Source organism: Uloborus diversus, chromosome 6 (genome assembly GCF_026930045.1).
Source record: "Uloborus diversus isolate 005 chromosome 6, Udiv.v.3.1, whole genome shotgun sequence".
In the NCBI taxonomy this organism is placed as follows: Eukaryota; Metazoa; Arthropoda; class Arachnida; order Araneae; family Uloboridae; genus Uloborus; species Uloborus diversus.
The window spans coordinates 159,757,915-159,782,151 of NC_072736.1; the positions used below are offsets into that span (position 1 = coordinate 159,757,915).

The 24,237-nt window shown below is 31.8% G+C and overlaps 1 protein-coding gene across 1 annotated transcript in view; it reads left to right on the top strand.

The window, feature by feature from the left end:
* Positions 1 to 24,237, top strand: part of LOC129225310 (nuclear pore complex protein Nup98-Nup96-like) — a 102,205-nt gene that overhangs the window by 20,944 nt on the left and 57,024 nt on the right. Inside the window, exons 8-14 of the mRNA XM_054859901.1 lie at positions 1,418 to 1,587; positions 4,517 to 4,636; positions 7,460 to 7,631; positions 8,181 to 8,414; positions 13,190 to 13,256; positions 19,610 to 19,709; positions 22,417 to 22,563. Of these exons, the coding sequence (XP_054715876.1) occupies positions 1,418 to 1,587; positions 4,517 to 4,636; positions 7,460 to 7,631; positions 8,181 to 8,414; positions 13,190 to 13,256; positions 19,610 to 19,709; positions 22,417 to 22,563 (1,010 nt within the window). The remainder of the gene's footprint in view (positions 1 to 1,417; positions 1,588 to 4,516; positions 4,637 to 7,459; positions 7,632 to 8,180; positions 8,415 to 13,189; positions 13,257 to 19,609; positions 19,710 to 22,416; positions 22,564 to 24,237) is intronic.

The following is a 24,237-nucleotide window of genomic DNA, read 5'->3' on the forward strand; positions in this document are numbered from 1 at the left end:
ACCATTTGAATAAAGTAATTTTTCTATTTGAAATTTGATGACTGCTTCAAAAAGTGTCTTTTTTTTTGCGATTAAAACTCAGCAAAGTGCATAAAAATGAGCAAATTTTCCTCAGTCCCTATAGAAATTTGACTCTTAAACTTTTTTTTGAGTACCCAGTGATTAATAGGGAGTGATGGTGTGATTTTTCATTGACAGGCTAATGGGACTAATGTTTTGATATGCCATAATGTTTTTCTCCTTTTTCATTATAAATAAAAGAAATATGTAAAATCTTTCGCTTTTCCGACTCTTAAACTTTTTTTGAGTATCCAGTGATTAATAGGGAGTGACGATGTATTGTCAATTGATGCAATCATTCCTCAAACAGCAATAATATTGTAACATAATGTTGAATGACAAATTTCATATTAATTTTAGGTAAAAAAAAATATTTCCAGGAATAGATGGTGAAAAAATATATACTTTATTGTAATTAAAGTATTGATTTTTAATTCATTTGAGAAGCAACAAAAGTCAGAAGGAAAAAGATCCCACACCATTAATTTCTCCTCCTACTTTGGGCATTAAAATATTATCATTCATTATATTTTGAAGGTTTTTATGAGTTGTGCATAAAACTATTCTATTTCAGTAACTATTTTTAATGAGAGAGGAAGGCCTTTGTGTATAAGTAATAAAATAGAAATGTAGTATATCACGCAAACCAGGGAGGAGAATCCTCCGTTTTTTTCTTTTTTGTGGTGTTCACTCAGATTCCGCTTTTATTTAAATTTTAACCTTAGTTTGTTATTTTATCCAATTTCCACAATTTTTAAATAAAAAGAGATATGGATGTGTTACGATAACGAAAGCTCACTTCTATTCACACAGTGACGGCACCAAGATTTTATTGTAAACTAAAACCAAGCAAATCAAAATAAGACATTTAGAAACATTCCTTCTTTATTATTTCGTGTTACATTATGTAAAAGCTTCTGTGCTAGACATTATGACACTTGCCAATTACGCTGTGCTATTTCGCAATAATTTATTTTGGTGTAATGTTACTATATTGAAGTTGACACGATACCCAAGCCTCATTAAAATTGTATTTGAATGACTTTCAGTTCATGATTAAATTCAAAATGATGTGTACAAGTTTTAGAGTTAAACTGTACTTATGTTCAATTTGCTTGGCTGGTCAACTCTTGAGATTTTATTTAATTACGCAGTGATGGATTACATTGCTAGTTACGTATCAAAATGTGAAAGTAATGTGCAATAATACTTATATATTAAAGGATTTTTAATGCTACAAATATCCTGTAATTATAAGAACATATTATGAAATTTATTAAGCAAATTCATGTTTTAATTTTATTTTGAAAACTTCTGATATTTGACTTTTAACAATCACTCTCTAAATCTATTCAAGATACATTTGGAGGTGGTGGTGGATTGTTTGGCCAACCTGCTCAAAATCAAAGTACAGGATTATTTGGGAAATCTGTTGGATTTGGTGCTGCTACTACCTCTGCTGCTCCTGTATTCAATTTCGGGGCATCAACTGGAACATCACTTTTCGGACAGAATAATCAGCAAAAGGTAAATTAAATATTTTGCTGCTTATTAAATGTTATTTTCATATTTTGCTAGGTGAATTTCTACATATGAAGGTGAATCTTAAAGTAAGTTTCTACTCTAGTTTAACCCAAGAAATCAAATGACACTGAGAGAAACAAAACTGTGATTAATTCTTGAATACAAAAGAAAGATTATTGGGTAGCGTGTAACCATGATGGAGCAGATGGCACTGTCGTAGTGACTAACCTCTCATTCTCGTCCTGGTAGATGCAGAAATGAAGTATGTTTTGAATTTGTGGTCAAAAAAAGATGCTTGGCTTAGCCTTCTTGCATCTGGTGTTCTGTTGGATGAACAATAAGAGACCACACTCAGCAACAGCAATGCCTATCTATATTGTAATTCAATCTTAGGAATCGATTGTCTGACCAGCATACTATCCAGATCCAGGGGTGCCCCCACCCCCAAGTTCAATGGTGCAAATCCCCTCCCCCCCCCCCAAAAATTTTTCTCAACTCTTCCTCACTTTTATTTTTTATATTTTTTAGCTCTCTTTTTTAATTTTATTTACTTTTAAAATATTTTTTATTTGTTTATTTATTTATTTTTAATTATTATTATTATTTTAGAAAAGTTCTCTGCTACTCCAATGACATATACACACAGAGACTAAGTAAATAAATGAAATGAAATGTACAGAATAAAATAAATAATTTAAATTAAAAATAAATAAAGAAATAAATTTAAATAAATAAATTTAAAAAATCCCACCCAAAAACTTTGATGGCACAACTTTCGCCATAATCTCCCCCCCCCCCCCATGGGCACCCCTGTCCTGATCTCACACAAGGTCTTCTGTTTGCTTTTGGCTTTGAAAAAGAATCTCGGTGAAAGGTGCTTTGGTGGGTGATGCTGAAGTTGCACAAGCCATTCATTGAACGCCTCTTTCATACGCAGAACCCTGATTTTTTTTCCTGGATAGCTTTTTGAGGTTTATAAATCGGTATGGCAAATTTCTCAATATGCTTAGTACTTATGTGGAAAAATTGTTGTGCCTTTAACATCTCATATTTTTTACTTTCTTCTATATCTAATATATAGAAGAAAGTATTGGATTCGTGCAAATTTTCGAATTTTGACGGATTCGAACGTTTTGAGGTGTGCTGAGTCCATTTCGACTATTTTTGGAAAATGTCTGTCTGTCTGTGTGTATGTGTGTGTGTATGTGTGTGTGTGTGTGTGTGTGTGTGTGTGTGTGTGTGTGTGTCACGTCTGTGTGTGACCAGTTTTTTGTGGCCGCTCTACAGCAAAAACTACCGCATGAAATCGAACGAAATTTGGTACACATATGTGCCCCTATGTGAACTTGTGCCCATTGCTTTTTGACGCGAATTCCTCCAAGGGGGGTGGAGCAATGGGACGTTTTTTGAGTTTTGCTCGATTGCTATTCCCCAGGAAGTAACTGGCGGAATCAGACAAAATTTGGTCCATATGTTGTCCCTAACAGGTACAGATCCTGATTCAATTTTGGTGTCAATAGCTCAAACGGGGGTTGAGCTATAGAACGTTTTTTGCCGTCAATTGTGACTGCTGTATCTCAATAAATAATGAACGTAATCAAACAAAAATTTATCGACAAGTAGCCCTTAGAGGGTATAAGAAATGATTCTATTTTGGTGTCAACAGCTAAAAAGGGGGTGGCGCAATCGAACGTTCTTTTTTTTCCATTGTGAGTGCCATATCTCAAGAAGTAATGCTACGTTCTGGATGAAATTTGGAATAAATATGAATCCATATGTAAACAGGCGTTGGTTTAATTTTGGCGCCAATCGCTCCAGGGGGGGCTGATTTTTTATTTAATTTGTGTGAATAAAAATAGCTTTTTAATTGCAACAATAAGAAAGATAAATCGTAACAGACTGTCGTCTGCGTTCAGCTCGTGCTTTTAATTGCATGGAAATGATCCGAAATATTATCTCAATGATTTAAAATTTTTAACTGTTGCCATCTTGTGTCTGTTAACAGATAAATGTTGGTAATTATTTTAAGCAAGGCTTTTAAAATAATTTTCAATTTTCATTCTTTGCTTTGCTTTTGAGATAAATCAGGAATTGGGATGGTCATCAAGTTTTGGCATGTGTAATTTTGTTTTCGTTGGGAATATTGCTTCCTCGTTAGGCATGGGGAGGGATCAGAATTATAAGAAAGATATAGAAGAAAGTTTCGTGATGGCCACAACATACTAGTTTTCTTTCATGCGCATTCTGTTCATGTTCAACAGGGAAAATTATTTTCAGATTTGCCCTAGTGTTGTACTGTGTTAAGTAATGTTTAGTTTAAAGTGTTACTGTGTTAAGTGTTACTGTGTGTTTAGTTTAAAGTGTTAGTGTTTAGTTTAAAGTGTTACTGTGTTAAGTAATGTTGTAAGTAATGTTTAGTTTGTCCTAAACTCCTCCATTCATTGAACGCTTCTTTCAGAGGCAGAACCCTAATTTTTTTTCCTGGATAGCTTTTTGAGGTTTATAAATCGATATAGCAAATTTCTCAATATGCTTAGTACTTATGTGGAAAAATTGTTGTGCCTTTAAAGTCTCATAATTTTTGTCTTTCATGCGCATTCTGTTCATATTCATCAGGGAAAATTATTTTTAGATTTGCCACAGTGTTGTACTGTGTTAAGTTGTGTGGAGCAAAATAAGCATGACTCAAAACATGTGTCATTTATAAAATTTTCAGTTCTTTGTTTTCAACTTTTTGGTTTTTACTATTGTCAGGTCTGTACAATGGTTTTTGACAGTGTTTTACACTGAAAATAGTTTAGTACGAAACGGAGTATTTTTTGATTTTTTTTCTTTTCATATATTCAAGAATTCTTACTGTAAAGAGTCTTTACAAAACTTATTGGCAGTTTTCACTTTAGTTGATTAATTAATCACAATCATTTTCTTTTAGCCTTTGTTTGGTCAAACAACTGGTAGCACCGGCTTATTTGGAAATACCGCTACAACTCAACCTTCTACTGGTTTTGGGACATCTACTGGTTTTGGAGGTTTTGGTGCTACTCAACCATCAGTGAGTGTAGTTTTCTTTACTATTTTTACAACTATATACTTACATTATTACAGAGAACCCACCTTAGTGTTTACCTTTGAATAAGGGTAACCTCTAAGTAATCAGAGTATCTACCCATTTGGAAAACTTGGTAAAGTTAGGAAAGTTTTTCAAGCGCCTGGTAAAGTCTGAATGTTTTTCATGTCCTAGGAAAGGATGAATTTTTTTATAGTTAAAAAAGTAAAAATTACAATATGAGTTTTGTACATTTATTTCTTCTTCCTTTGTGCAAAGAATTTTTTAAAATTCAACAGCAAATGTTAAGTTGGATATTTTATATTCTTCATTGTTAAGCATTAATAAAATTGCCATTCCATGCAGCAGAATGGGACTCTCGAAATAGTTTTAGTTTAATAATAGTTAAGGCAAATCACAAATAGAAAAGCAGAATAGAAGGATCAACAGTCGGGGCCCATTCAAATTGTATGGTGTTCCTTGATTGGACAAAAAAGGAATGGGCCCCGGCTGTTGATCTTTCTATTTTGCTTTTCAATTTATGATTTGTCTTATGTGTGCATCGATTATAAAATTATTTCAATGGTGTAGTTATTCAGTAGTACTTCATAAACTACTGGGATCATTTTTTTCTTTTAAATTTTTTGGTTTTTACGCAGTCAGGTTTTTTGTTTTTTAATAATTATTTTTTATTTTACACTTCTCAGTTTCTTTTCATTGACTTAGTCATTATGATTATAAGACTATAAATTTCAATCTCGTCATTTCATTGAGAGAGTTTATATTGTGAGATTATTAAGTAACTTACAGTGGTCTAAACTACTTAATCAGTCAAATCTTTCTCGCAAAACTAAAAAGCCTGTCAAGAAAGTGCATGTTGCGAAACTCAGTCCCCTGAATCACGACAAAAGCAAATGCAACATGTTAGATATCAAAATTGACTTAACTATAATAGTATTTCACCCACGACAAAGAAAAAGTGTTGTATAGCACTGCGAAAAGAATGGCTGACTATCGCACAAGACTGGGATCTGAACAAATCAATTGAACAAAAAATGCAGTCAGAGAAAACGGGTGAAATTGTCAACTTCACAATCTCGTAGATTGACATCTATAAGGACACGCGTCTCAGATTCAGGCCAACGAATCTAACTTGATACAATCCTGAATTGACAATATGGCGACTGGTTGTTGCTATGGTGAATTTTGATTATTGTCATGTGTTTAGTGACACTTACAAGGTTAAGACAAATCGATTGACGTAAGAATCATCAAAACTGGCCGAGGCGTTCAGTCTCTACAACACCACATAGAAGCAGACAGACATGCATACCTAGACTCATAAACTCATTACTCTCCTTTAAGTCGCGCACGAGCAGTCGGGTAAAAAGAAAAAAAAAAGCTTTTAAATTTATGACTTCAGTCAAAGAAATACTCAAAAACCTTTTTTTTACTTGAAAAGTTTCATGAATCCAAAACTGATACCCCCATACTTGCTTGAGTTATTCTTTAAAAGTTATTTTTAACTATATAAATACTTCTAATCAGTTTTGTTTTAGGCAACAAACTTACCTTATACTTAAATAATAAACCCTTCAAAGTCAATAGTAATGAATAAATAAAATATTTTCAAAATGTAAAAGCTAATAAAACAGCACAAATTTGCAAGATTTTTTTTTGCAAGTTAATGCTTTATTTCATGTTTTATTACCCTTTTCATGTTTTGTTACCTTTATGGCACTATGTACAATATCAGATATGTATATTTAAGTTTGTTTTTATTGCTCTTTTTGTGAAGCTCTTTTAGTTTTTTGAAAAAGTTCTGTACCTCTGAATAAATTTCAGCTAATATAGTGCTCTTTAGTGATTGATGTTTTGAGGTCAAACATCAATCACTAATAATCAGGTTTTTTTTTCAAAGTGAATAGTAATGAATAAATAAAATATTCGCAAAATGTAAAAGCTAATAAAAACAGCACAAATTTGCAAGATTTTTTTTTTTTTTGAAAATTAATGCTTTATTTAATGTTTTATTACCTTTTTCATGTTTTGTTACCTTTATGACACTATGTACAATATCAGATATGTATATTTGTTTGTTTTTATTGCTCTTTTTGTGAAGCTCTTTTAGTTTTTTGAAAAAGTTCCATACCTCTGAATAAATTTCAGCTATTATAGTGCTCCTTTGTGATTGATGTTTTGAGGCTTCTATGTGCATAACATTTTTTCCCTCAGATTTTAAAATATATTCTCCCCCCCCCCCCCAATCTCTGATGAGTATGTTCTTTTCAGTAAGTCACTGCCCTATAGCCAGGGCTGAGGCAGAAATACAAGAAATACACTGCCAGCTCAATCATTCCAGCCAAGGACTGCAGTTTTGTGCTTTTTAGCACTCATCAGCCCAGCATAGGAAGTGACTGACCTGAAGAGGTGGAAAACCTCTTCAGGAAGCCAAGAGTTCCAAACAAACTAGTAGCTAATCAAGAATTAGCGCAGACTCAGCCCTGGCTATAGGGCGGTAACTTACTGAATATACCGGCCTTGCCTTCAATCTTCGAGTTGAACCGAACCATTGCTTCGGTCACTCGTCTGGTTAGTGCTAATTCTATATTAGCTACCAGTTTGTTTCGCACTCTTGGCTTCCTTAAGAGGTTTTCTACCTCCAGCTCAGTCACTTCCTGTGCCGGGCTGATGAGTGCTAATAAGCACGAAACTGCAGTCCTCGGATGGAATGACTGAGCTGGCGGTGTATTTCTGGTATGTTCCTGTCTGAAAGTTATTTTTTTAATGCATGATTGTTATGCTTAAATCACTTTTTTTTTTTTGCAGACCGGATTATTTGGAGCAACCAAACCCACTGGTTTTGGAACAACTAACACAACTACTACAAATACATTCAGTTTTGGAAATACGAACAATATGGGTACTGGCCTTTTTGGACAGAAAACTGCAACACCTGCTTTTGGAACCTCTGCTTTTGGCACTCAAAATACAGGTTTTGGTTAGTAGAACATTTGATGAAATTCTGTTATTATTGATACAATCAAGCCTCGTTTCTTCAAGCATGCTTAAAATGAATTACTGCTAAGATCAACTAAATCTGTAATTCCTGTTTTGTTGTTTATTGTATGTTTGATAAGAACTACAGTTGAGACAAATTGAACTCAAAGGTTCCTTGGAGAGTGTTTTAATAAGATTTCTCAGTATTAAAAGCATTTTAATGATTTCCATTATTTTTTATCAAGTTTCCACTCTTTTGGATAACTTGTAATGACAAAAAGTTAAACTTTGGTTTGTAGTTAAAATTTAAAGGGTTGCCATGAATCAGGTTTTTTTTCCTTCAAAAATTTGACTTTGGTAAAAGGTGAAGAAAATTATTGGTTCAAACCAAAGAGAAAGCAGTGTCCATGTTTTTTTTTTTTTGACTTCACATATGGTAGAATTACTTGTGACTATTTTAGCATTCCCTTAAATGCTCAAAAGCTTAAGAGATGTGCTAAGATCTATTGTATTTAATATGTGTATTTTAAAATATATTTACCTATGCTAGGTGCGTTTGGTAATACCCAGACTACAGGAACTGGTTTGTTTGGACAGTCGAAACCAGCCACATCAGCTTTTGGTGGAACAGGAAGTACTTTTGGTACAGGCCTTGGCAGCACATTTGGCAACTCTACATTTTCAATGGGTTTGGGCGCAAATACAGGAACTGGTTTGTTTGGAGCTTCAACAGCTAATAAAGCTCCCGGTTTCAATTTTGGAGGCACTGGATCTACTGGTTTTAGTAAGTAAATCATTTGAAATATTTCAAATATTATGCTTTTGTAGCAAGAATTTTCCGAATTGGCGACCTGTGCCATCGTGTTTCAAAAACATATTAATACTGTTTAGCTTAGGCTCGGGAAAGATTTTAAAAATGTTTTGGAAATTAAAACTTCTTTCGGCAGTTGAGCGATTTTTGGCGAGGGAAAATCTTATGGGCTCAAATCACAGACGTTCTAATCTTAACAGTATACAGTCGAACCTCCATATATTGAACTTCCACATATCAAAATTTTTTATATATTGAAGTCCCAGCAAATTTCTATGTCCATTACATAGGAAAATTGTTTCTATACATGCGTACCTTATATAACATGGTACTGCTACAACACGGTTTTGATATTACACGGTACCAAATTTTCGATTATTACAAGACGGTTTCGATATTACACAGTACAAAACTTACTTCATGGCAGTGCAGGGGTAGAAGTAGTCCTATATTTTCAAAAAAAGTATCAAAAGTGTCCTATATTATTGCCAATTGTCCTATATTTCCTATATTCCCATAGGATTATGGAATAACTGAGCTGGTGGAGTATTTTAAGTATTTCTGCCTTAGCCCTGGCTTAGGGCGGTGACTTACTACAAAAAAAAAACGGTTTCAATGTAACACGGAACACGGTTTCAATATAACAGGATACGTATTATCCTGATTTTTCTCATGCAATACATAATTAGTATTAAAAATAAGTAAAAATGTTATTTTTAAAAAAGTCTTGTATAACACGGTTTTGATACTACACGGAACCAATTAACCATGTTATACAAGGGACACACCTGTATGTCGAAAAAATCTCTCTATATTGAAATTTTTTTTCAAGACATTCGTAGATTTTTTTTCTCTCACTTTAGACTTTTCTCATGAAAAATTAAGGTTAGGGGAGAAAATTATGTTCACTAAAGGTTGCTACAAAACTCACAAGGAATCTAGGGTTGAAGGGCGGGTAGATAGATGTTGTTCCGTTCTGGAATTCTTAAATTCCCTCAAGTTTATTTCAAATCTTAGTTGCAACCAGTAATAGAGTAAAATCAGTTTCAAGTTATCCATATTGTCAGTTGATTATCATTAATAGTCTTTTTAGCTTCAGTGAAAATCATTCAAGTTAAATAGATTGATTTTTTACTTTTCTCTTGATTACATTGTCAAAACGAAAATCTCCTAATGTTGCAGATCAAGTTGAATAGCCAAAGAAGGAAGATGTATGAATGCGCAGCAATGGTCCTTTCTGGTAAATTTAGTATTTTCGCGAGCAGAGTTCCTGTTATTATGAGAAATCGGAAAACTAATTAAAGTACTGAAACTTACAGAAACTTACTCAAAAACATGAAAGGGCATTACAGTTAGCCAAAATTAGCTTTAATTTTAATATTTTAGGAGATTTTTATGATAAACTAAGATCGTTTCTACACTTTGAAATTTCTATATATCGAATTTTTTCTGGCAATTTGCTACTTCAATATATGGAGGTCCGACTGTACCTGACTGTTTGATGTGTGTGTTTTATGCTTTTTGAATGGGTAAAATCTTGTGAGTTCATGTCACCGGCATGCTTTTTTTTGTAGCTGTAACATGTATTGGTAACTTTAGTGCTTTGTATTTTAAAGTTAAATTGACCATGTGGAACATTTAGTGTGGGTAAACTGCTCATTGTTTAATTGTGTTTTGGTTGATTTTTTTTAATTGTTTAGTTTTTGAATCACTATCTAGTACAACAGTGAGTACTAAATATATTTTTGTACGGAAAAATTAATGACAAAAACAAAATATTTTCGAACATTTCCAATATTTGTATTTATATTTGCTGTTAAAAATTTATTATCATTTATTCATTTATTTATTTTTTCACTATTTGACCCCTGCAATACATCATGCAATGAGTTTTTTAATAGCTTAGGAGTTATCTTACTAGCCTGGTGAAGCATATTTTTAATTCTTCACTAGTATTTTTGTTGCATTTTTTTAAATTAAAAGTTCTATAAAATTTCAGAAAATCATTTAATTTTATTTTATCTTTGGTGTTGCAATAATTTGGAAAAACCACTATTATTTTATAGTTTAAAATTTTCACTTCTATGGGTATTCCTCATGGAGGTGTTTTTTTAATGAATTGACAAATTACAAAGTTTAAATTTGTATAATATTTAAGAAAAGCTAGTGAATCTGATATCAAAATATTCATTAGTAAAATGTATTTTCATACAAATTTTAATTTTATACTGTAACTGTTGTAACTTCATCACTTTGCTTTTTTTTACGATATGAAGACGCTGTAAAATGTCTTTTCTCAACCTTTTTTGACCCGTGGATCGGCAAGAACTTTTGGAAAAAATTTGCCGACCGGTGATGTCCCCCTTCCTCCCCCACTATTGCTCCTTTTCTCTCTCTCTTTTTCCCTCCCTTTTTTTTGGGAAAAAAAGAGAGAAAAAACCTTGCAGTTGAGAACCGTTGAAAAGAGTTTTTTTTTTACTTACCAGTGAGGTTCCAACCCCCCCCCCCTTCCCTCCTCAAGGACCGTCAAACTCTTGTAAAAAATTTTTGCTGAGAGCTGAGGTCCCCCCCCCTTTTTTAGGAAATATAATAATGGCAAATTAATAAATATATAAATTAAACTTTATTTGGAGTTAAAGAAGAAACAAGAAATATTTAAGTGATAGGAATAAGGTATGTAATTATTGTGCATAAATAATAAACAATGTGGAAAAATCATAGAAAACTGCGAAATAAATAACAAATCCCACATAAATGATAAGGTATAGGATATTATTACAGTAGAGTCTCGAAAATCCTAGCAAATTGGGGTTTATCTACCTCGGATTACTGAAAACTTGGATTATCCAAAAAATTCTCAGCGATTTAATTTTTACACTGATCTAATGACTCAAAAGTTGAGCACTTTACACTTTCTTGTAAAAGGGAAAGGATGAATTATCTGTACGAAAAATTATCACTTAAATTTCAACATGAATTTAAATTTTCTTTACCTTTAAACAAATTTTTATTAGTTTTTATTTCATGATGTCTGTATACATTCGTTCGTGTGTAAACGTGAAGGCAGCTTAAGACTTTATTTTGATGGTCTCTAAACCCATGTTTATAAGTATTGCCATGAATGCATGCGTATGTAAATAAAGTACCTTGCACACTGCAAAAACTATTAGTCACAAAAGGTTAAAATTTCGCACAGATGACTGTTAGGACATCAAGTCACATTCAAGAGAGTATACTTTTCTTCTGGATTGTTATCGGATATTTCAAAAAGGCTGTTTATTTGTTCTTTGTTGGAAAACTGTTAATTTTAGGTCTTTTTTTTTGTTTTAAGTTACCATCTTCAGAGCAATTAGTCTACCTCTGTAGGCAATATTTTATGCCACTTGTTAAATGGTATCGACACCAACCTTGCAATACCTTTTTAGTACTTTATTGAAGGCAGATAAGGAAGTTTTACTTTGAAATTGCAGAATGTTTTCAATTTTTAAATTTTAATCCAAATCTGTTTTTTAGTTGGAAAAAAAAAATCTTAAAATATGAGTAAAGAAGCACCTTGAATTAAACAGAACCTCTGACTTATGAGATTCGTATTTTCAAGACTCTACTGTATTATTATTTCGTTTCTTTTCTTTTTATTTCCTTTTACAAAAAAGAAAGTATTGTATTCATGAAAAAATTTTCACTCAAAAATCGACCTTAATTTCCATTTTGCTCACTCCCCGAATGAATGTTGAGTTTTTTTTTCAAATTGACCACACGTGGATAAGTGCCTAAGAACGTTTAGACACACGAAATATCCATTTTGACGATTTCCAAGTTAGTAACAACGAGTTTTCTCGTGACATCTGTATGTGCGTATGTATGTCTCATAACTCGAGAACGGTATGTCCTACAAAGTTGAAATTTAGTACGTAGACTTCTATTGGGGTCTAGTTGTGCACCTCCCCTTTTGGTTGCTCTCGGGTGTTTTTAAGGGGGGTCTTTTGCCCCTTTTAGGGGGGAAATCATTGTTGATTTCGATGTAAACTCAAGTGGTGTTACAATTTGGCGAGCATTTGGCAATATATCGCCAGTCTTTTGGTCGCCAAGTTTTCTCGCCAACGTGGTGACAAATTTGGCGATTTTTTTTTGTTAAAATCTGGTTTTAATTTGGCCACTGTTGATGATATTTAGAGAGTAAACTATTGAACCACATTGAAATTGCCAATAATGGGAAAATGACATTAAATTGGAGTAAAAGGAAGTCATGTGAGGCACACATCAGCGCGTTTTTGAGTAAGGACATTTTTTAAACGTTGACAACCAAAAATCTCTGCGGACCAGTTTCGGTTTGCCCTACCATCGGTTGAGAATAGCTGATGTAGAGTAAAGTCTTTTTACTTAACTTCAATGGCTTATCTAGTGGGGGGGGGGGGGCAACATATGCTTACAATGTGCTCATATGCCAACATAAGAATTATTTTACTTAAGCTGAGATTCAAAGGGGCTTAAGTTAAATTAAAAAATGGGAATAAGTTAAAATATGAATTCAAGAGAGGAGTTTATCCCCTTACATCACTCATCCCCTCACTAATACATTGAGTCTCCCTACTCAATTATAATTTTATTTTAACTATCCATTTTGTCTTATTTGCTAGTGCTCACATATTAAAAAAAAGTAGTCCTTGTTATTGTATCTGCATTGTTCTCTATCATATATTAATATTTATTTCTGGATAAATGTTTGATATGTATATATTTTTTTTCAGATTTTGGGGCGACGAATCCAAGTGCTTCAAGTTTTAATTTTGGAACAGCTAATCAAATGCCTGGAAGGTATTTATCTATCAAACTTAGTAGTTTTTTTCTTTTTTCCCCCCTTTGAAATTTGCAGTTATTTTGGGTAACTTAGATTTTCAGTTTCTCTATTTTTAATTCATTAGAATTGTATCCATTGATATAAAACTGAAGCAATTGTTTTTTTGTAAAGTTATTTAAAATTATGAAATAACAATTTTAAGGGGGAACAATTTAATATGAATTATTGACCTGGCTCAAAGATTTTCTACCATTTAGTTCTATTTTGAACCATGAGAGAAATGTGATGTAAAATTAATTATTTCAATAAAATATTATAGTAGAACCTCAGAAATTCTCAAGAATTTCTGCTGAAAATTTCTGTGTTTTCCCTTCATATTTGAACAGAATTGTTTTATATTTCAGGCATCTGTGTCGTAATTTGTAAATTTAGTAGTATTCAGCTTTTGGACTTTTAGTTATGTTTATCGTAAAAGCAAAAATTATTTATTGTTTTATTCGACATGCATCTTAAATTTGATTCTAATTTAATTTAGGAAGCATGAAATAGCGATCACTATTTATTGTTCTGCTGAATTTTTTTTATATCTTTTAAGGTGAAACAATAAGTGGTAAAGAGAAGCCTTTTTTTTTCCCCATAAAATTTTAAATTCAACCACCATGCTATTATTACAGTTATAATGAATTCTTTATTTTCCATTATTTTTACTTATTGTTATTTCCCCCCTTTGATGAAACTATCAGGGTACTAACAAATAACGAATTAATACCTTTGTGATTGAAATTGAAATGAATGAATTACTAACGTTTTAATACACAAAAATTGTTAATTATTTAATTATCAGGGTATTAATGTTTTTTTTTTTTTCAAATAGCAGTGTTTGCTCATCTGTAATGCTGCATATTCATACAGGGAAAACACAGGGATTTTTCTCCCCTGAATTGAGTGGCAACCTTGATTATAAAACTGCCATATAAGGGCTTTAAACTCCCATCTCCGTTTAGTAAAAAAAAGCTATTTTTCATAAGGGAAAAAATCATAAAAATGTTAAAAATGCAGTTTTTGACCACAAAAAATACTTTTTTTTCTCTATCAATAAACTCGACTAAATTTTCAAAAACTGTGTAGTATATATAAATATATATATATATCTATATATATACAGAACATATATATATATATTAGGGTGGTTCTTATTTCTATGGGAATTTTTTTTTTTTTCGGAATTCAACAAGTGACGCCCTCTAGTTTTGTGACACTATAATAAAAAGTAACGTGTGCAAAATTTGAACTCGATCGGTCAATAATAACACGTGCCCCTAGGCCGTTGAACTTTAACACTTTTGATAATTTTCCCACAAATCTTCTGAGTTTTTACTTCAGACCCAGTACATCCTTTTTCCTAGGTTTGCAAAATATTTTTACAGTGAGGTAGCACTAAAATTAACCTTTTTAATTACTTTATATCATCTAAAGACTTTACTTAAAAATAAGAATGAAACAATGCTTTAAAAACTTCCTTAATCGTACGCTTTTCTCAATGTATCTCGATAGTGTGTATTTTTTTCCGATAGTCTTGGACGGTGTGTAAAATAAATTGCTTTGTGACTCATATTTGGTAAATTAGTTGTGAAATTCTTCGATTAATATTGTGCTCCTCTTTCAGTTGTATCATTCACAATTTTCAGTATTTTAACAATCTCTCTTCCCTTTAAATAGCTTAAACGTTTTGCCGTGATTCGGGATCAAATAGGAAAAAATCTTTTAGTATTTGCAGCTTATCAAACAATTTTATTGACTCGTAATTGGTTCTATAAAGAGGAAGATCTTTACTAAAAAAGTATTCTAAATCATCTACTGTTATCTGAAATTTGTTAAACAGTCATTAGACACGTCTTCCTTATCACAAGCATTTTTTGGACTAGTCTTTTCCTATCTTCAAAGTTAATTCCTACATCCAATACGGACAAAGCTACTAGTTTATCCCCTATATACCATAAGTGATTTATGAATTTTCCAATCACTGCTTCTGCTGCATGTTTGTTGTCATTTTGTACGCTGCTAGTTTTTCAGACATATTATATTATTCAAAGGAGCCTCGATTGGGTTGCTGCGAAAAACCATATCTTCATACAGCATTTAATTGTAAAACAGCTTTGTAAAACAGCATTGAATGGCTTTCTTTTCATGTAAGGTCAATTTAAATTGTTTCCTAAATACAAAAATTTTCAAACAAAAATTCCTTTTGACACCCATGTGGCTCAGGGATAAGCTCCAGGTTGCCGAAAACATATCACAGTTGGAGGAAATTCACCAGGAAATATTATTACAAGTTATGAGAATTCTCTGTAATCTTTCTCAATTCCGCTTTTTACGAACAATAATACGTCATCCACTTCGTCTTTTAGGATTTAAGTGGTATGTGTACTTGATGGAAATGTTATAAGTTCTGAATGATGGAGATCTTTCCACAAAATTTTGAAGCGCTTAAATAATTGAATATCTGATCAAGAACTTCTTTAAGGACACACTCTGCAGTACGATTTCAAGTGCATGATGATGGCAATCCAAATGTAATATATCACCGTTCAGTTTTTGCTCTAAAAAATTGCATGCACAATTTATACGGTTGGTATTGCAAGTCGTTGTATCAAACACTACAGCTAGAACAGTTAGCAATAAAGAGCTATCACCTAAGATATCATATACAACTGAAGAAATATCTAAGGAATTCCGAGTATATATTCAACGTTGGGACCTCTGCAGCTATCACAGTAATCCTGTCGGCGTTCTTTTTCCAGTTACATCCGGATGTAGCTTTGTATCCCAGTGAATAACTACAAAATCTCAATTTAAATTCATGAAATTTGATTTTACCTCTCGAAGATTTTCTCTTGCTCTCTTAAGAGATGAACCATTGATCACAAGGTCATTTGGATTTAAATTAACTACATCTACATAGACTGTTAATAAATGAACAGCATCTTTATCCCTATTATGGCATTTGTCTAACAGTGATGAAAGGGGAGCAGATATCAATAGTTGTCAACCTTTTTTGCATTGTGGTAGACCAGTTGTAGAAAACAAAAGTTCAACAGGTCAGGATAGATACCCATTTTGGTTTCTAAATCTTGTGAATCGAGAGAATTTGATGATAATAAAGAACTATGTACTGAAATAGAAGAAAATTAATTTAAAGTATAGATTTCTACATTGTTCCGATCTGGATATTTTTTAAAATTTATATTTTAGCTATGGAAAATACAGTATATTTTTATGTTAGCAGTAATCGAGGATTTTTCGAAATTTATATTTTAAAAATTAAAATTTGCATAAGCAATAAGGTATGTTTATAACTAAAGAACAGCGAATTTAAATATAATTGCAATTACTTATATTTATAGCATTGAAACCTTGCGACTCTATTTGACACACCTATTACATACACGGGGAATTTTGTAAATCAACACCCCCAAAGCCTGGAGGAGGCAATTTGTTGTTGTCAAAGATTGTTCATTAATGGCCTAGGTCATTCATTAATGGACTATAGAATCCCTTGTGTCCATCTTGATGGGAAGAAACGTTCCCCTGCCGCTTGGTTGGAACAAGCGGCAGGGGAGAGTACGCTTGACCCAAGGTCATTGGTGTACATTTTATTCTCTGTAACATGTTAAATTTTACAGAATGAAGGTGAGAGAATGGTCGGTCTGGAAGTAGCAGCACCTATTGAGGTTCAAAATTACTTTAAATATAAAACGTTAGAATATTTTTACCAAAAAATGAGAAAATCCACAATTTTTTCTTCGAAACTCAAAAAAGGGGGCCCTAGGGGCACGTGTTAATATTCATGGATTGACTTTAAATTTTGCAAGGATCATTTATTTGTACAATGGAACAAATTGAGGGGGCGTCGCGTAAAATATCTGCAACTTAAAAAATAAGGACCACCCTAATATATATATATATATATATATATATATATATATATATATATATATATATATATATATATATATATATATATATATATATATATGTTCTGATTTATTTATAGAAGAAATTATTACTGAAATAGGTTAAATATTTTTGAAATAGTGTCCATTTTAAATCAAGTGTTTTGCTGTTTTTTTTTTTCAAAATGAGATTTTGTGCAGTATTTTAGCATACTGTAACTGGAGAAAATATTTTTTCCTTGCAAAATCCTTTTGGGATATTTCATTCGCCTCTTAGTTGTAACTACTGTAACGTTTTTAAAAAATTGGTGATGGTTATATGACACTTTTCATACCTGCCTGCCAGATTTCAAACCAAACTCCTATGCAATATTTTCATCTAAATGGCTTCTCGGATTAAAAAAAGTCTGGATTAATGAGGGTTTTCTGAAGTGGTAACCTTGATTGATCCAGAAAAATAAAATTTCTAACTTCACAACTCCCCATTTTTATTTTTTAGTATCAATTATTTCTTAGTATGATGAAATTAGTTGCGTACAGTGTTGCCAACTTATTTTCCAAAATAAAAAAGTGAAAAACTGATTTTGTGTCCTTGCCTGCGGAATAAAATGCAGGGTCTTCTACTGGCACTTTTGAATTCAAATACAAAGATCCAAACTCATTAGACCATTAGTAGTTCAGATTTTCGAAAATAACCAAATACCGTTTAGGAAAATAATGTATCATTTAATCAAATAAAAGGATTATACAATATCTATGTACATAACATACAATACGGCGTTTACGCTACAATGTTTACTATAGACCCAGGTGTATAGTGGACTCTAGTAAAACTTTCTGAAGACAGTGAAATTTTCAAAAATTTCACACTGGAATTCTCTTCTACACCCTTTAAAAATCTTCAGATATGCATACAAAAGTCACTAAAAAAAGTCATTTTAAAAGGTTTTTTTTTTTAAATAATTTGTTGCCAGCACAAAATTTTCTGAAACGGCAAACCAAAGTTTTCGGAAATTTCAGATCACAAACACCCCTGAGCAGATCCTTGTTTATTTAGACTAACTGGGACCAAAAGCAATCGGAATGATAGAAAATGTGAATAATTCAGGTGCTGTTTGTTAAAAGCGAAGCAAATCTTTGAATAAGCAGACCTACTGTTCACTACGACCAAAAACCATATTTTACTGAAAAACTACATAGAATTAAAGGCATAAAAAAATATCAACAAATTTTTGCACCTAATTTCTTAATAAAAAACTGATATTCTGTTTTCTGGTTCAAACACGTGTGTCATTTCAATAAAGCAAGATCAATCTAACGCTTTATGATTATAGTTCAGTTGCAGTGATATTTGTTAGAGTACCATAATTTATTGTATAATGTATGCAGGAGCAGTACGTTTAATCAAAATAAAATGGGAACGTTCGGCGTAGCTATGGTTATGTTCTTTCTATCAAGGGCCATTCATTAATTACGTAAGGATGATTTTGGCAATTATCGACCCCCTCCCCCACTATTACGTAAGATTCCATTTTGTTTTTCAAAATAATAAAATAACGAATATTACATCACTGGAATCGTTATTAAATTCAGTATTATTAAATTAAACCTTTTTGTGTGAAGATATATTTTACTAAAAAGTTGGAATCTATACTAAATGGTTTTTCGACTTTTTTTTTTTTTTTTTTTGTATATTAACTCCTTAGAGCAACTGTAAGATATCTTAGTGTTATTTCTGGGATTTCTCATGCTAAGTGTTGCTCTGAGGCGACAATATGATGCAATACTAATTAAAAATGAAACATGCCATACAAAGCGATTCTTTTATTATACATATTTTACACTTTTCATTCTTTGTAACAAATAAAAAACAGCTCCTCCTAACACGTTTTTTCGTTCCAGACGCAAATGTAGTTTATTCCCTGCCAAACCACTTGACTGCATGATTTCCAATATAAAATATGGACTTGGAAAATATTACGTAAGAATGGATTTGACACCCCCCCTCACCAAAGTAATGTAGAGATTTTTTGAACCCCCATCCCCCTCAGAACCCTTGCATGATTAATGAATGGTCCCTCATACTTAAAAATTATCTAGGTAAACATTTTTTTTTTCAGCTACAAATTTGATCTCGAGATCTGGATAAATAATGTTGTACTGTAATTACATTTTTAAAGAAATATTGACTTTGTTTACTGAACATAAAGGGCATTTTATTAAAACTTCATTGGGAGTGAGCTTGGATATTTCTGGTTTTGTATTTTTGATGTACTACTGTAAAATAAAGAAATGAATTATTGCATGGTTGTCCTGATGGTTTCAAGTTGCCCTAAATGTCTGTAAAGCACTACATTTTAAGATTTTCCTGACCCTTATTTATATACATTTATATGTGTTATTTTTTATTTTTTTAGTGATCCAAACAATGCAGTTTTACAGCAAGCACAGCAGCAGATTTTAGCTATGACTGTGAATCCATTTGGAGATTCTCCATTATTTCGAAATCCATTAAAGGTATTTGCACAGTGAATTTTTTTTTAAAATCAAGTAATGAATGTTTGATAAATGGATTTTTTTTTAATGCACATTTTAAAGCAGGTGCTTTCAAGCTCTGGGCTTCCTTCTGAAAGCAAATATGCAGTCATGTGGTCAGTACAAATAGCATGAGCGACCATATGCAAAATTTTAAGGGGGGGGGGGAGGCTCAGATATTTTCCCCATAGTTTAGCAGGATATTTTTCCCATGGAAACCGATTTCAGTACAGATTAGTTATTAAAATTTGACATGTTTAATAACTTATTCATTAATGTCTGGAGAAGAAATGTTTTTACATTTTTGCTTAGAAAAAAGTATTAAACGCAAAGAATAATTTCTAAAGGGGGGCTTGAGAGTTATTTACAACACTTGCTCCCTTCCCAATGGGTGCCCATGACAAATAGTACTATCGGAATTTGAAACTAAATTTTCCTGGATAGCTGAAGTAAAGCTGGTTATTAAATGAAAATATGAATAATTTCAAGTACGAGATTTCATGGTACTGAGCAACTTTTATTTTGTGTATATCATTATTAGAAAATTTGAAATCAAAGATCAAAACACAAATTTATTGGAATTAATCAGGGATCTTGGCAAGGCTGGAACGTAATACCGATCTCTCTCCCAAATTTTCGGATATGCAAAGAAATAGCTCTCAACATTGATGTTTGCACATTTGTTATTGCTTGCACATTTATTTGAAAATCATATTTTAGGTTTATTGCCCGTTCTTAAACATGATCAGGAAGTGTATCTAAATTGATTTTAAAAGCTTCAGTTGTCAACTTAAACTTCCAGTTTTCCGAACTAATATCTGGAAGTTAGTCCATAATTTAATTTTTCAATGCCACCAAATGCCCTGCTAGAACATTCCACAATTTATTTATCTATGCGTAATAAGAGATTTTTTTGTATGATCCAAAGAGGTCAATCAGTCTTTCTTAAGATGAAAAGGTTGGCTCTGAACTTTGAAAAACGTATAAAAAAAGAGTGATTATATCGAGTTTATTTACATTTGACCCCGAAACTAGGTGAATTATAGTTGATTTTGCTTTTTAATTTGTTTTTATATCATCTCCCCTCCTAGAAATTCTACGCACTTCTAGGAGGTTGACCCCAGGTTGAGAACCACTATTTTAAATTATACGTGTATGTATTGAACGCAACATTTTGAATGGATACCCTACCATTCGATATGGATTTTGAATGGAATAGATTACCAATAATCTATTGGAAGCATAGCAACTGCACTGTTTCAAAGAAATGTGCAAGTCAAAAGAGAAAATGGATTTGAGAGATTGTGATGACAGATTAAGCATTTTTTTTGGAAAAAATTCCTTCTGTATCATATGATTTTGAAGAAAACTACTGTTAGGGATCATTCATTAATTACTTAGGATGATTTTGGTTATTTTTGACTCACTTCAAAAATTGCCAAAGTGGCAATAAATTACGTACCATTACATGGGGGGAGGGGGATACCCTCACCCCATGTAATAGTACGTAAGATTTTTCAACCCCCTCCATCCTATTCTTACCTAAGGTTCCATTTTGTTTTTCAAAGTAATAAAATGTTGTTAGAGAAGGATCAGTTACACTAAAACTCCCAGTTGGACTTGAATCAAAGATTTTAATTTTTCAAATATACTATACTAGTGGTACCCGCACAGCTTTGCCCGTAATAGAAAAATTAAAACTTCTTTTGGTTCGCCTGTATATTTACAAATAATGTATGGTGAATTTTCTCGCCAATTGGCTTGTACCCATGTTACAGTTCCACGTTGTGATAATTTCGTATCTTGCCAATTAGCTTGTGCTCATGTTACAGTTCAATGTTATAATAATTTCGTAATTTACTCGTCCATCTTATGATAATTTTGTTCTTAAAATTGGAATAGAAAAAGAACCTCATCAAATTTTCGAAAAATCGCTTTTAGGTGCACACTCCCATGCTACAAACTAACTTTGCGCCAAATTTCATGAAAGTCGGCCAAACAGTCTAGGCGCTATGCATGTCACAGAGATCCAGACATCCTCCGGACATCCAGACAGAGAGAATTTCAGCTTTATTATTAGTAAAGATGTGATGCGATACTAATTAAAAATAAAACATTCCATGAATAGTGAGATTCTTTAATTATATTTTACACTATTCATTCTTTGTAAAACAAGTAAAAAACAGCTCTCCTAATCCGTTTTTTACCTTTCAGAAGCATACTGCATGATTTCTTTCCTTGACCGCGCAGTTTCGTTTTTAAATATAGACTTGGAAAATATTACGTAAGAATGGGTTTGACCCCTATCTCCCCTCAAAGTAAGGGTATGTAGAGATTTTTGTAACTCTCCTCCCCCCTTGGAAACTTTACGTAATTAATGAATGGCCCCTTACACATAAGAAAATTATTTGTTCCATTGCGTCTTAATTCAAAGGTAATCTGGTTTTGTGTAATAGTTTTAAATAAGTGAAGATGAGTTTTTCAGAGTAAATATTAGACAAGGCCTAAAATCCATTCTTTGTTAGGTATATAAATATTTCTATTAAAAAGAAAAGTATTACAAACATTTGCATTTTTAGCTTCACATTTCATTAATATTCAGTTTTTTTGATTAATAAGAAACTTTTTTGTAAATAAATTATTTGGTCTTAATTTATATTTTATAGTTCACTATACATGTCATTTTCAGGATTCTTCTCGAGAAGTTGAAGTTTTAAAACCTACTAATCCTTCAGCACAGAAAGCCCTGTTAAACGATAATTATTGCAAGTTATCTCTGTTGCCTACTGCAAAAATAAAACCTAAACCATGGACGCCTCCAGTTTCAAGTGGGAAAGTAAGATATTTCTCCCCATGTTTTGTTCTCTTGATTTAACACTTTTGCAACAACACGAAATCTATTGCTTCACTTCAAAGTTAATGAAATTATTTTGGAATAATATGGTTTTCTCTTGTTTTTTAAACTTCAATATATATATTTTCCTGTTCCATGTATTTCTTTAAAGACTAATTCTTAGTTTTTATTCTCTTTCATAATCCCTACGTTTTACTTTCGCTTTTTAATTGTTGCCTGAAATAATGAAAAATAATAGTAATTATATAGTTGAAATACTTATACTTTTTAATTATTGCGAAAAGCAATGAAAAAATGAACGCATAAATTATTAATAAATTTAACAAAGTAATTTCAAGGCTGAAATTAAGCAAGCATATTTTTGTAGGCATTTTTAAAAGCCTTTTATTCACTATAACTTGTTAAAAGTTGCTTTTCAATTTGGACATGCAAGCCATCTGTATCGAAAAAAAAAATTAATGGTAAATATAAGCTATTCTTTTTATGTGCAATACATTTATATGAAGTAGAAAGTCAATGTTTTTTTTTTTTGTTCTAATAAAGGTAGGTAACAGTTAAATATGTTTTAAATTTCAAAACGTTTCCCCTCGAATTTCAAAATGAAAATCTTTAAAATATTAATAATAAAAAAAGCTTCTTAATTCTAAAGACTATTTATACAAGCTTGATTTTTTCTAAAAAGTATGAAACAAATATATAATTTCTTGATTAAAACACTCAAAAATTGCGGTTAATCTTAACATCTTTATATTTAGGTAAATCCTAAAGCATCCAATACAATTTAAATTAAAATTTGAGACAAGAAATATTGCCAGTATAGTAAACGCTATTCGTACAACGTTGTGTACCGCCTACCATATTACCCCGGATTATCCAGCATGCCTCAAAATTCGGGGGTCACCAGATTTTCAATAGCACTTGCCTGATCCTTTCCGGCATGCCGGAAAAATCAAGCTTAGGAAAACAAAATTAGTATTATAAAAAATATGTGTTCAGTTTAAAATGAAAAAAGTTCTCTTCATATCTTATTAGTGTTAATAAACAGTTTAATTTTGTAAAAATATTTACTAACAATGTCATTTGTTATTTTAAGAAGAAAAATATTGTTTAATAACGAATAATTTTATAAAAATTAAATTAAAATTAAGTAAGCAAACATTTAAGCAGTAAGTTACCGCCCCTAAACCAGTGCTAAAGAATTTATCATCGCTATTCAATAAATAAAAATTAAACTTACCTCTCTAAAAGGAACCTAAAATAATACATTAAAAAAAATTATGAAAAAATCGCAGTAACGATGATTGCCTCTGAATTGATTACTTTATTGGCATACAAGTAAATCCATTCATAATGACCTAACATAAATAACAAGCGCATATTATATGCAATACACTTTTTTTTTCAAAGAGGGTTACTTTCTGGATTTATTTTTTTTTCCTTACAGTGGTTTGCTTCCTGATTGGATTTGAATGGGTCGATTTACTTTTGGTTTGTTGCAAAATAAACCTTGAATTATCCGGCATGCCGGAAAATTCGAATTTCTCTGCATACTGGTTAACTTTGCTTTTTTCTGGCATACCGGATAATGCGGGGTAATACAGTATTTCTTCTCTCGAATTTTTAGTTTAACTTTATGTATTATATACTTGTTTTATT